Raw genomic sequence first — 14,416 nt, forward strand, 5'->3', positions numbered from 1 at the left:
TAGGTGTGCAGTGCACAAGAACCATAACTCTGCCTTGCCTAATTTTTTAATTATCCCCCTAAATTGTATATTTTTAAACTTTGAACTTTGTCCAGGACATAACTCTAAAACTATAAGAGGTATCAACATGAAACTTTGTAGGTAGATAGATCTCATTAAGTAGGTTTGCAGTGCACAAGAACTGTAACATTGTCTTGCCTACTTTTGGAGTTATTGCCCTTTGTTCATTTTGACACTTTAAACTTTGTCCGGGACATTACTCTAAAATTATAAGAGATATCTGAACATGAAACTTTGTAGATAGATAGGTCTCATTGGATGGAAGTGCAGTGCTTAAGAATCATTACTCTGGCTTGCCTTATTTTGAAGTAATTGACCTTTGTTTATTTTTACTTTTTGACTTTTGTCCGGGACATAACTTTAAAACTATTAGAGATATCAACATGAAACTTTGTAGGTAGCTAGATATAATTGGATAGAACTGCAATGCTTAAAGAATCTAAACAAAGCCTGGTCTAATTTTGGAGTTATTGCCCTTTGTTCATTTTTACACTTTGAATTTTACCTGGGACATAACTCTGATATCATCAGGAAACTTTATAGATAGATAGATCTCATTGAATAGAAGTGCAGTGCAAAAAAACATAACTCCTCCTTGCCTAATTTTGGAGTTTTTGCCCTTTGTTCATTTTTTTTATACTTTCCTGTGTCCAGAACCTTCTCGGGGAGCATCACCCGGTTCAACCGGTTCTTGTGTTCATGTAGGTAACACTTAAAAATATTTGTGAGAGTATATGCAATCTAATTGAGGAGTATATCCTTGAGTCTAACTAGCTGTCGAGTTTCACATACTGCTGACTTGCATTAAGGCCGACATAACTTATAAATAATTATTAAAAGGAGAATATAAAGTAATGTTTTTTAGGCATTTGAATTATTTATTGATTTATGTTTTTTGTGTTGCCTGCTACAGAGTAGGGGCGGCATATAGGGATCGCTCGTCTTTCTGTCCCCGTCTGTCACAAACTTTTCCGGATTACTCCTCAGAAATTACTATTGCAATTTCATCAAAACTAACGGGCATGATCAGTAGCATATCGTCGGCATTTTCCGGTTCAATGATTTTCATTAGAGTTATGGCCCTTTAATGATTTTTATTTTTAAAGTTTGTCCGGACTACTCCTCTTACACCACTAATGCAATTTCAATGAAATTACAGGATTGACCAGTAGATCTAGTACTTGCGCATATTACACGGAAAATCGTATTTTCCGCTTGTATGATTTTGGGCAGAATTATGACCCTTGAATTAAAAACGTGTTTAGGCCTGTTCATGATTATGTGTTGCCAGGTGCACAGAAGCTTGTCCTGACTTCTTCTCAGAAATTATTGGTGCAATTTCATCAAATCTTAACAGGGATGATCAGTACCAAGTCTTGATGTGCATGGGTCGGACTTTTCCGGTTTAAAATTGTTTTTGTCAAAGTTGTTAAAGTTTGTCCAGACTACTTCTCTTATACCACTAATGCAATTTCAGTGAAACATTACAGGATTATGGTCCCTAGATAAAAAATGTTTTGGCCTGTTAATGACTTGTGTCTCCTACACAGTAGCTGCAACATGCAATTCGATATCATCAGGCGACACATGATCACTGATTACTCTTGTAATAACCAAGAGCACTACTGTCTTCACATTATTAACAGATGGTCACTTAGTATATACCCATAATGTGACAATAATCGTACTTAACTGAAGCGAGATTTATTTTATGCTTACAACTGAATTTCGAACTGATTAGATTTGCCTCGGAAACAACGGAGCAATAAGGCCTAAGTCCGTGTGAAATAATGTTAACCACGCACATCCATTTTTACTGGTTGTTACTGAATCATATAATGTTTTATTATAAATATGTACGTCCGTGTATAGAATTCCTTGTCGCTAGATGATTTCCGCTCCATAGGTTTTTGATAATGTTAATTCTAACGGTGGTAACAGCTTGTCTCTGATCGGGCGAAATGTGCATCCATTGTACTCTAAGATGACTTTATATTTGCTACTAAAGTTGAAAATTTTGATAACAAATTCCTGCTAGGATATGCGTAACAATAACACATTTTAAGCAGGACAAATTAACTTTCAAATAGATTTAGTAGAGAAATAAAAACTTCCTGTCCAGAGTAAAACTTTGCTCTTGGAACTTTCTATAAAATATTCGTTATATTAATGAACTATGTAGGTTTAAGAATAAATATTATGCTAAAAAATGGTTCAGATAAATCGTCGCTTGAAAAACGTTTTGTTCTAAGTGCCAATTTGTTGTTTTTGAGAAAAAAGCATGTAAAGATTACGTATTGCATAACTTTTTTATTTATTGTCGGATTTTGAAAATTTAAAAACTACTAAACGTGGTGCCAGGAGAACAACTCAATATCGTTAAAGATATGTGGATTTTAATATTTCCTTGCTTAAAAATCTAAAAAAAACATTTGGAGATAGAACAGTCCTTGTAACTTTTTTTCAAAAATTGTTAAAATCAGAGTGTTCAATGTGACTTAGAACATTATGTCTTTTAAGTTGAATCGATTTATATCATATAAAACAGTATGTTTTATCTTTAAAATGCTGCCAAAAATGCTCTCGGCTAATTATCCCTTGATTAGTTGACTTTGACACTACACTATTTCTTAGACCATATGTATGTAGCTACATGAACTATGACATTCGAAATCTTATTAAAATCCTTAAATCCATTACATTATTAAATGACATTTAAACAAATAATTTAAATAAATAAAGATAATATACCCACATAAATTTTGTAGACATTTATCTATTTTTATAACTTTGGCCACATTCAAAGTGATTCAATGTCTGGAAAAAGAAAGTTATAGCCGCAAACGGGAAAGGAACACTTTCAAATTTTCTAGAATGCTGGGAAAATCAAGATTTTTTTTAATGAAAATTCAAAAGATGGTCAAATTCAAATTCCTTCCAAAAGTATGAAATAGTAGTAATTTTTTTGTTATGCGTTTTACACGTTCTGTGTGTTTATAATTGAAGGTATGTAAAAAATGTTTCTATAACTTAAATAGGCAATGAAAACATATCTGCCAGACCTTAAAGGTGGAGCAGGCATGACTTATATTTGAAAAATGTCATATTTAAAGATTGTTCGTGTACAAAAACATTACAAACATAATGCTATATAAATATTCATTTAGAAATTCAAAGTCAAATTACAAGACAAACAAAATATACGTATAAGAATATTTTTCTTCCTTCTGTCTTTGGTATAAAATGTGTTTACTTTAAAGCAATCTATTAATTATATAACATTAACGCATTCGAAAACATATATTATATGTAAACGTATAATATCTATTAATTTTCTTAAAGGCCTTTTTTGCCCCAGAAATGCTTTTACCTTAATCTCTCAAAAGCCTGATATTTGGAGTTCTGTTATAGTTTCCAAAATATTCCACATTGGTCAGTAACCTAAACCATCTTATGCTTTTGTGTCATGTTGGCAATGAGTACAGTCAATTTTTTAAACTCATATGTGTCTGTTATAAAGATAAATAATTGGTTTCTGAGACAGAATGTACCTTACGTTAAAGAAACTTAAGAACATATAACAAATTTTCTTTTTTGCGAATTTGTTTGATGAAATTGTATGATCACGGTTGTTTCTATCCGAAAATACACATCCGAAATTACTTTCAAATCATGATCAGTTTTGCTTGTTGTTTAATCACATGCAGTAAATTTACAGGACTTAATACTAAAATATCAATGATTGGAGGGAATAAATGAATACATAATATCATTCAATACTTATATTTAGCATTAATATATTAAATAAACAACAAACCATCCAACTCAAAATGTTTCGTACAACATGGCGGATGTCCTGCTATCACGTGATTTGATGCTGTTTTGATACGATAATTTTTGATTTAGAACAGTATGTTGCATATATCCCACAGGTCACGTGACATTTATCGATGATATGATTAGTCCAGTAAGTTAGAACAGTCTATTTATCAAAACATAGTAAATTTGTGGAGATAGAACAGGATGGTTTCGTTGTAATTTATTTATGAAGCTCTGAAGCACTAATATAACATGCCAAGGAGATAGAACAGTCCATTACGGACAAAATTGTGTATTTAACTTGTTTTTGGAAAATTTGGAGATAGAACATTACAGTTTTCAAGCGACGAAATTGTCCTTATGTCTGTTCAGACACGGAATTATTAAGATTATTTAAAATCAGTGATAAAAGTAAATGTGCTAAAACGTAACGCATTGTTTAATTTCAAAGTATTTTGTATTATATATTCCGAAATATTGTACAAAATTTCAACTAGAATAAGTTCTCTTATTGCATCATTTATTCAAAGTTTGTTTAATTAGTACAAACACAAATTACACACGAACTGGTGGTTGTGAACTAGTGTAAATAACCCATTTTGGAGTAAGGAATCTACCATCACTGCATTTATGTGCTGACTAGTGCGCTTTCCGTTTTATTTCTTTGCTTCTTTCTGAAGTACATCCTGGAACGATTAAAGTGGGTAATATTTGACAAAACATTCATTAAAAGAAAATTTCAACATCGTGTGTTATTGTTAATGGTTTAAAATGATGGAAATCGTAACCTTGACATTTTAATCTTAATTATGAACAGTTCACAACAGGAAACAATTCATGTAATATATAGAGGATATTGAATGAGTGTAGGTTTAATACTAAATTTATTGAACGAGTTGAATAAAATCATATTATGCGAGCCTCTGGCGAGCATAATATTGTTTTATTCAACGAGTTCAATAAATTTAGTATTGAATCTACACGAATATAATATTCTATTTATCACATATATAAAATAAGAACGGTAAACTGTTAACAAAAGATGTCCGTGAAGTACGCGGGCTAACGGGCTAGCAGTCTAGCGGGTTAACAGTATGAACTGAGCGGTCTAGCAGTCTAGCGGCCTAACAGTGTGAACTGGGCGGGCTAGCAGCCTAGCGGGATAACAGTGTGAACTGGGCGGGCTAGCAGTCTAGCGGGCTAGCAGTGTGAACTGGGCGGGCTGGCGGGCCAGCGGGCTAAAATCTTAAACTTTATTGATTGAACATAAAAATGTTATGATACATTACCTGGAAGTGTGAAGTGGGCGGGCTAACAGTGTAGCGGGCTAGCAGTGTGAACTGGGCGGGCTGGCGGGCCAGCGGGATAAAATCTAAAGCTTTATTGATTGAACCACGGATTTATATTACATAAATCCGTGATTGAACATAAAAACGTTATGATACATTACCTGGAAGTGTGAAGTGGGCGGGCTAGCAGTGTAGCGGGCTAGCAGTGTGAACTGGGCGGGCTGGCGGGCCAGCGGGCTTAAATCTAAAACTTTATTGATTGAACATAAAAACGTTATGATACATTACCTGGCAGTGTGAAGTGGGCGGGCTAGCAGTGTAGCGGGCTAGCAGTGTGAACTGGGCGGGCTGGCGGGCCAGCGGGCTAAAATCTAAAACTTTATTGATTGAACATAAAAATGTTATGATACATTACCTAGCAGTGTGAAGTGGGCGGGCTAGCAGTGTAGCGGGCTAGCAGTGTGAACTGGGCGGGCTGGCGGGCCAGCGGGCTTAAATCTAAAACTTTATTGATTGAACATAAAAACGTTATGATACATTACCTGGCAGTGTGAAGTGGGCGGGCTAGCAGTGTAGCGGGCTAGCAGTGTGAACTGGGCGGGCTGGCGGGCCAGCGGGCTAAAATCTAAAACTTTATTGATTGAACATAAAAACGTTTAATACATTACCTAGCAGTGTGAAGTGGGCGGGCTAGCAGTGTAGCGGGCTAGCAGTGTGAACTGGGCGGGCTGGCGGGCCATCGGGCTAAAATCTAAAACTTTATTGATTGAACATAAAAATGTTATGATACATTACCTGGCAGTGTGAAGTGGGCGGGCTAACAGTGTAGCGGGCTAGCAGTGTGAACTGGGCGGGCTGGCGGGCCAGCGGACAAAAATCTAAAACTTTATTGATTGAACATAAAAAAACCGATGTCAGCCACATGAATTTAATCAGTCAAAAACCAATACTTTACGACACAGAGGGTAAAGATACAATTGTATCACTGAGGAAAAAATGTGTTTTTTATTAAAAACGTTATGTTCAATCAATAAATTTTAAGATTTTAGCCCGCTGGCCCGCCAGCCCGCCCAGTTCACACTGCTAGCCCGCTACACTGCTAGCCCGCCCACTTCACACTGCCAGTTAATGTATCATAACGTTTTTTGTGTTTAATCAATAAAGTTTTAGATTTAAGCCCGCTGGCCCGCCAGCCCGCCCAGTTCACACTGCTAGCCCGCTACACTGTTAGCCCGCCCACTTCACACTGCCAGGGTAATGTATCATAACATTTTTATGTTCAATCAATAAAGTTTTAGATTTTAGCCCGCTGGCCCGCCAGCCCGCCCAGTTCACACTGCTAGCCCGTTACACTGCTAGCCCGCCCACTTCACACTGCCAGGTAATGTATCATAACATTTTTATGTTCAATCAATAAAGTTTTAGATTTTAGCCCGCTGGCCCGCCAGCCCGCCCAGTTCACACTGAGAGCCCGCTACACTGCTAGCCCGCCCACTTCACACTGCCAGTTAATGTATCATAACGTTTTTATGTTCAATCAATAAAGTTTTAGATTTTGGCCCGCTGGCCCGCCAGCCCGCCCAGTTCACACTGCTAGCCCGCTACACTGCTAGCCGCCCACTTCACACTGCCAGGTAATGTATCATAACGTTTTTATGTTCAATCAATAAAGTTTTAGATTTTAGCCCGCTGGCCCGCCAGCCCGCCCAGTTCACACTGCTAGCCCGCTACACTGTTAGCCCGCCCACTTCACACTGCCAGGTAATGTATCATAACGTTTTTTATGTTCAATCAATAAAGTTTTAGATTTTAGCCCGCTGGCCCGCCAGCCCGCCCAGTTCACACTGCTAGCCCGCTACACTGCTAGCCCGCCCACTTCACACTGCCAGGTAATGTATCATAACATTTTTATGTTCAATCAATAAAGTTTTAGATTTTAACCCGCTGGCCCGCCAGCCCGCCCAGTTCACACTGCTAGCCCGCTAGACTGCTAGCCCGCCCAGTTCACACTGTTAGCCCGCTAGGCTGCTAGCCCGCCCAGTTCACACTGTTAGCCCGCTAGACTGCTAGCCCGCTCAGTTCATACTGTTAGCCCGCTAGACTGCTAGCCCGTTAGCCCGCGTACTTCACGGACATTAACAAAAGTCATTTTTCTTTGACGAGCCTATAGTGTAACGCTAATATTAGCGCGCTTTAACTCTATGTTTATAGTGCAAATGACGTGACGTCAAAGTGTTATTGCATAGAGGATATTGAATGAGTGTAAGTTCAATACTGAATTTATTGCACGAGTTGAATAAAATTATATTATGCGAGCCTCTGGCGAGCATAATATTATTTTATTCAACTCGTGCAATAAATTCAGTCATGAACTTACACGAATGTAATATTCTATTTATCACATACCCAAAATAAAGACCATTTAAAGTGAAATAAGTGTCATTTTCATTGACGCGCCAATAGTATAACGCTAACATTTAGCACGTCTTTACACTATGTTTGTATAACGCTAATGACGTCACGTCAAAATATATGCACGGCCGTGCAATACCATATTTACGGAGTCGCAAAATCGGCACGGGTGTGTGATAAACTAGTTTATTTCATGCTTTCCAGTGTTTTATTGTAATATATCAGATGATTATATTCTGATAAACCACTAGTGAAATTTATAAAATATAATTTTCACTGTAGCCGGACTATATCTAAATGCGGATGAATAGAAAATCATAACGAAATGGAATAACAGGCAGAAATAAATGCTGTCATGCGTAAATTTTGCTTCTTTAGGAAAAGAAAGTCAATGTCACCATACATCATGTTAAAAATGTAACAAAATTAGACAAAATTTAACAGAACTATATTTCAAAATTAATGATGTGACGTCATGATGTGATGACGTCACAAAGGAGAATGCGCGACGTTACGCGGCAAAATCAGTAAAAAAATACTTAAAATCACTTAAAAAGCATGAAATAAAAAGAAAATTTATTTGTTTTACATATAAGATTGAAATATATTTCATTCGTGAACACCAGCTATTATATTTTCACTCGTGGCTACGCCACTCCTGAAAATATGGCATCTGGTGTTTACTCAGTGAAATTATATTTCAATCTTACATGCAAAACAAACAAATATCCTATATGTAATATTGTCTAGTGTAATATCGTTTTTATTAAATGGCTTTATTACACTCCTGCGCCGCGGTTTATGTGATAATTCCTTTTACATTATATATATATTATATATAACTTTGCTGGCACTGTTTTCTTCAATCCATACCTTGACGCAATATCGGTAGAACAGAAAACCTTTTGCCAATTTATTTCTTTAATTTGTAATTGAAAATCCAAATGCTCATTCAGCCGTTGCTTATAGAATATTACTTCAAAATCAATTTATGTTCATCGTACTGTTTTGATGTTATAAAATGTGCCAGGCTATAGTTAAAGGCCCATTATGCCTCAGCCATGCTATAATTTTTATTTCTTAAAAACTTTTTTTATATTCGGCATCTTTTACAGTTTCCAAAATAATACACATTTGACACAGAGATGAACTATCTGTTTGCTTCTTTTGCTCTGGTGGCAATTGGTACAACGTATAGTTATAGTGAATTAGTATATGGAAGTCAAAATACTATTTTGTGCACATTTTGGTATCTTTATGACACATTAGTGCATGCACAGCTCTTCTTCCATCCAACATGCTTTAAATCCATTATTTAAACATTATTAAATACATGTTTGATACAATTAATGTTTTTCAAAAGAATAAACAAATATGGATTTCTTAGGCATGATGTGCCTTTAAAACGATCTTCTTGCAAGTGAATTGCATGGAACATAATGCAGCGTTCAATAATTGAATGAATTGAAACACTGAGATGTAACTACTGTGATATTACGCGAAATGAAAGGTTTCGCGGAAATTAAACATTTACCGTGTTATCAGAACCAGCAGCGTGACTATCAGGAAAGCGGCGGTCACGGAACCAGCAATCACTCCTATCTTAGCTGATGAATAACTGTCAGACTTTTTACGGATGGAAGAATTGTTCATAGTCTGTAAACATGAAATTGCCATTAGTATAAAAGTTATACGTTAACACAAGAATATTGAGGAAAATTAGCATATTGTTATTTTCACTTGACTCATTTGTGCAGTAATATAAGAACAATGTTGAAAAAATAGACCTAATTGGAAAGATAACGATTTTTAATCCGTTTTTGGTAAATGGTTGTTTATTTTAAATTTTATTTTTAAAGCTTGACGTCACGTCGATCGTTCTCACAATAAACGTTAAGTGCAAGTATGCAAAAGCCATTTACCCCACACGTGGAATCAATCATTCTGTGGGCAGTTATCCGGATAATTTATATGGATTTACTCGTTTATACAGATAGATAGTTATAAAGATACCAGTTATAGCCATGTAAATCATTAATGAGAAAAAATAAGGTATCGAATTTAATTGCTATTCGGGTATAATCTGATTTTATCGAAAGAAATACGTATGTGTGCTTCATAAGGCCTAGTTTGTGTTGTTGCGCCGTAAAACCAAACAAATGTGTGCGCCAGCAACTTCTTGAGAAAGAATGATTTTAGCGATATATACACGTGTCTATATATATATTATGATGTCATCTAAGATATAATGAACTATTTTACCTTAGCTAACATCGTTGTTTGTAGTGTTGATGCTCTGTTTGTAACTGGAAACATTGACGTATTACAAAATTGTCCTATAAATAAAGCGAATCGTGAATTAAACTTACTTGATCTGTTAACCTTTTTTTAATGACACTTAAAGTAAAATTTATGTACAAAGTATAAAATCTCTAAATTTCCAGAGGTTTTTCAATTGTTAAGTAAATCATGAGCAAAATAACTATTCCACCACAATAATGTCTACCTTGTTACAAATGGGTTTTGTGCTTTTATGTAAAATTACACATTAACTGTAATTTTTATGCCTTTTTCTGAAATCATTTTATTTGTCCACTTGGCATAAAAATCTAAAAAATATGTAAAACTATTCAAAATGAGATGATTATCAAGTACGATGATGCAGTGTATTTGTCTTTGATTTAATTCATTATGAAAGAAATAAGGACAATAGTTTAGATGCAGATAAGGACCCACATTTCGAATATGTAGAAATACCTGAATATCCTGGTTTACATGAGCACTTGTATCCTCCCACAGTTAAATCAACTTTACATGTTGAATTATTTTCACATTTATTGTTCTGACAAACACCTGTATTGCATTCGTGTCCACTCCATCCTGTAATATGGCATACATTGCCACATGTTAGATTATTGTGTAATCGTCAGTATATTATAACATCAATATAAATATTGATCACTTTTTTTCATTCAAAATGTAAATACATGAATAATTGACAAAACCATATTCTAAATGAAATTATTTCAACATAGTGGAATAAATTTGGAAATGGAATGGTCCCTCGGAAGCAATGAAATAAAAATGAAATGTTGAAAGTTGCAGACCCGTTTGATAGAGATTAATGTAAGTTGTTAAATTTCTCACGCAACTAGCACCGACTTAAACTGCATTCAATCTTCAAAACTAAAACGTATTGGAATCGCTCCGAAGGACCAAAAAATATTATAACATTTTGACACTTATTGATAGGATACATGCTTTTCTTTCTTCATTTTTATTTCTATTATGTACAATGTATATATATACGCCACGACTTTCTGATTTCATCATGACATGTTCATACCAGATTCGCACACCTTGTCACCAGATCGACTACAGTTATATTGCCCAGGGTTTGGTTTGCAGTATTTTTTACAGCTGCCCCCGTAGAAATCTTGACTGCATGATATGATATATTCGAATTCCAGTCTACAATTATACCAAACGTCGAAATCTCTGAATAGGTGTATGTGTATATATATATTGAAAAAAGCATCTTTAAAAAAACGCACAATTCATTAAATGTTAAATCTTAAGAATAGCAAGTAAAGAATATCGAACAATTTCAATAAATAGAGTTATCATTTTCTCCTTACAAAAAGTTACCTACATTTTAATCTGACGAAACGGATGAATATCTCTCAAGTATGTGTCATATATGAACTTGGGTCATAGACACGCGATTGTATGAACAGCTGCATAAAAACATATTCGTCAAATCCGAATTAATCACGAAACATTTAAATATCCTGGTTGAAATATAGTTTTGTATAAAAAAGTCAAATGCGTTTTAACCAATTAAGTACTTAAAAGAATTGGTAAATGAAAATAAATCATGTTTACTTGACAGCCTTGCCGTCAATTGTTTTCTGCACAAATTTTGGACTGCTATAATACGGTGACGGTTCACCTTGTCCAACTGTAAACAGAAGTTCCTCAAGTTTATCACTAGGTTTGTTAACGCTGTCAACTTTATCGTCATCCCAGGCTATAAGTGACAGTACAAACGTGTTCTATAAAAATACATGATTTTATTCTCTTTAATGAATCAAATCAATTTAATATAATAAATTGTGTTTAAATAACATTTATACTAAAACAGATAACACGTGTACAATACACAAATGTAAAAAGTGCAAATGAGTGATTAGTAAATTAAACATACTTCTATCGGAATGAATTATTTCAATAAACTAGTATCTGTTTTTAAAGTATACTATGAACCAAAAGTTGCTTACTTTTACTAGCTTGCTGATAACCAATTTCATTGTACTTTTATTTCATTTTTTAATTACAAAGTTTATTTTTATTATACAAAGAACAGCTTAAAATTTGTTTTACATTTAAAGAAAGTAATACCAATGTCTTACAGTGAAGTTGACAAACGTTAACTTGAAAGGGTTGCCAGTTTTTCCAGTGGTGTTTCCAAACGCTATACTGTTTGTATTATTGTAAACGCTCGTTATCACAATGTTTGATACGTTTACACTGAAAATATGCACAATAATGTTTTACTTATAATCTATAACCCATATATCTTATTTGAAAGACAAAATTTAGTTGGAACAGGTGTTTTCATTCCAGTGTGACAGACCGTTTTGCATTTCACATCTTATCGTCATTTAACTTTTAATCGTAAGATATTAGTGCATTTCGTGGGATGAAAATCGAGTAAAGAAACAGCAGAGTTAGTTAGTGACTGAGAATATAAAGTGATTTTCGAGATGAATCAAAATTAACTCACCTTGAATTTCCCTGACTTAAATAAATTTGGAGGTAAGGATCACAAGCAGAACAGCCAGATGGCGCTGTATTATCACAACATTTGCCGGCATCGTCCGTTCCATTTTTGTTCCGGTATGAAATCAATCTCACTTCGACATAACCAGAAGCATCGACGCACACCTTTAGGCCATTAGATTTAGTTATATAGAATAATTTAGTAAGAAATATCTCTTGCAAGATCGAAATAATTCTGTTTAGAATTACATAAATGAGTATATAATTTCCTTTTACAACAGACGAAATAATAATATAATAAGAATAATATCTTTATTTAAAGAAGATAACACATGAAGATAAATCATCGTAGAAAACAAATAGCATATCTTAATTTTAAATATGGCCTTATTAACAATATATAGAAACACAAAAACACAATATCATAAAACAATAACAACTATATTCCATTAAGCTTTTTTTTTTACAAACGCTCCTTTTAGATATTAAATATCATTTATACAATTTTCATTTACAATTATTCGAAACAATATACATGTTTACATTATAACATGATAACATAATGGCAGGGATATGAAAACACTTATTTGATCTGCAAGATATGTTTTTATACTTATTTTTTAAAAGATGTCAGAGAATTAGAAGAACGTATGTTAAATGGTATTCTATTCCAAATCTTTACACCGTTGTAACAAATAGTCTTGTACCATAGTTTGTGCGGTGTTTAGGTATAACTATACCATTGTGTGATGCTGATAAAGTACCAGTAGCCAATTGTTTCTTCCAAATTTAAGATACAAAACTGTTACTTTTATTAATTAAGTGATGGTAAACTTTTGTGTGACAATATGTGAACAAACACTAAAAGGTGGTAGTATTGTTGTTTTGCTCCTTATCCAAACTTATCACATTGACATTCTATCAATTATAGAGTATTTGTTCTAGGATGGCCCCTTGAGCAAGTCAGTGCTTCGAACAAAGTATTTAAGAGAAGAAAACGTTACAGGGGACCAATGACACACCATTCTTGGTCAGGAACTTGAACTTCTTAATCACTAATGCAAGTTTTAATTTCTAAATGTACAGTACATGTATTATAGCAAATACGTACGAAACAGTCTTCTCAATTTTTATTACAAGTTTTAAAAAAATGAATAAATGCATGCCGTTTAAAAAGGAGTTAATTTTGCGCTTCCTTCAACATTTGTATTAAAAACAAAAACAAAAAACATACCCATATAAAATTTTGGTAAACTATCCAAAGATGAAAAATAAACCACAGAGTCATTGTGAACAAACTTTGATAAATAAATAACCAAAAATGATAAAGTTTGTGGCGGAATGCAGTAAGACAGTAAGAATAGCCAAAACACGTTAAAATTGAATGTTATATCTCAGAGTCTCATACTTGAGTTTATCTATATCATTATTAAAGATTGTATTTATGTGACAGTGATGGTTATTAAGTATTTGTATGTGTTGTTTGTTTTTGAAAGGGTCAAATAAGAAGTATCGCAATTTTTTATCAGGGGCGTCAAACAATTATTCTGAAATGGGATTTGATGATGCATACCAAAGTAATGGCCTGCCAAGTAAGAAGGGTATTCCTTTCCATTATATAATCCGTTACTAAAAGAATTGGCAGTTAATTCAAGAGTGGTTAAAAATTGGATTCTTATAAAAAATGTGTATGCTTTTAATTTATAAATATTTTATTAGGTTGGAAATAAAAGAAACGTAAACAATTCATTTTACAGATGTAAAATTAGACGTGTTTATTTGTATATTGTAAATTTAAATTTAAGAATTTTAAAAATCAATCGTTATTGTTGAAGTCATCATAAGTTAACTACAATAATTAGAAAAAAACATACAATTAATATTACATATATGTCCTGTTTTGTTTTTATAAAAAAAGAAGCAATTAGAGAAATGAATAAATATGATTTATAAACAGTAACACCTTATTTCCTCATTCTGCATTTTGGTACGCATAATTATCAGTTTTGAAACGACCCTTTTAATAAGTTGGTAAGTAAAAGTCATATTAAGAG

The 14,416-nt window shown here is 33.8% G+C and overlaps 1 protein-coding gene across 1 annotated transcript; it reads right to left on the reverse strand.

Moving 5' to 3' along the window:
- Nucleotides 1–4,354: 4,354 nt before the first annotated feature.
- On the reverse strand, nt 4,355–13,747 carry LOC132715773 (protein jagged-1b-like). Its single transcript, XM_060698838.1, has 9 exons — nt 13,597–13,747; nt 12,367–12,527; nt 11,993–12,110; nt 11,466–11,635; nt 10,927–11,051; nt 10,338–10,460; nt 9,843–9,916; nt 9,115–9,236; nt 4,355–4,565 (listed from the first exon to the last, which is right to left on the reverse strand). The coding sequence occupies exons 1-9, from the start codon at nt 13,648–13,650 to the stop codon at nt 4,508–4,510; spliced, it is 1,005 nt and encodes a 334-aa protein (XP_060554821.1). The 5' UTR covers nt 13,651–13,747; the 3' UTR covers nt 4,355–4,507.
- Between the last annotated feature and the right edge of the window lie 669 nt (nt 13,748–14,416).

This window comes from Ruditapes philippinarum, unplaced genomic scaffold, assembly GCF_026571515.1.
Source record: "Ruditapes philippinarum isolate M1 unplaced genomic scaffold, ASM2657151v2 ctg947_1_1_1_1, whole genome shotgun sequence".
Lineage (NCBI taxonomy): Eukaryota > Metazoa > Mollusca > Bivalvia > Venerida > Veneridae > Ruditapes > Ruditapes philippinarum.

What these genes read in the sequence shown, in the direction of transcription:
- LOC132715773 (XM_060698838.1), bottom strand. Translation starts at nt 13,650, where the DNA reads ATGACTCTGTGGTTTATTTTTCATCTTTGGATAGTTTACCAAAATTTT. An exon ending in TGACAAGGTGTGCGAATCTG is followed by an intron (nt 10,461 to 10,926) that starts GTATGAACATGT and finishes GCCATATTACAG; the next exon opens with GATGGAGTGGACACGAATGC. An exon ending in AAACAACGATGTTAGCTAAG is followed by an intron (nt 9,237 to 9,842) that starts GTAAAATAGTTC and finishes TCATGTTTACAG; the next exon opens with ACTATGAACAATTCTTCCAT.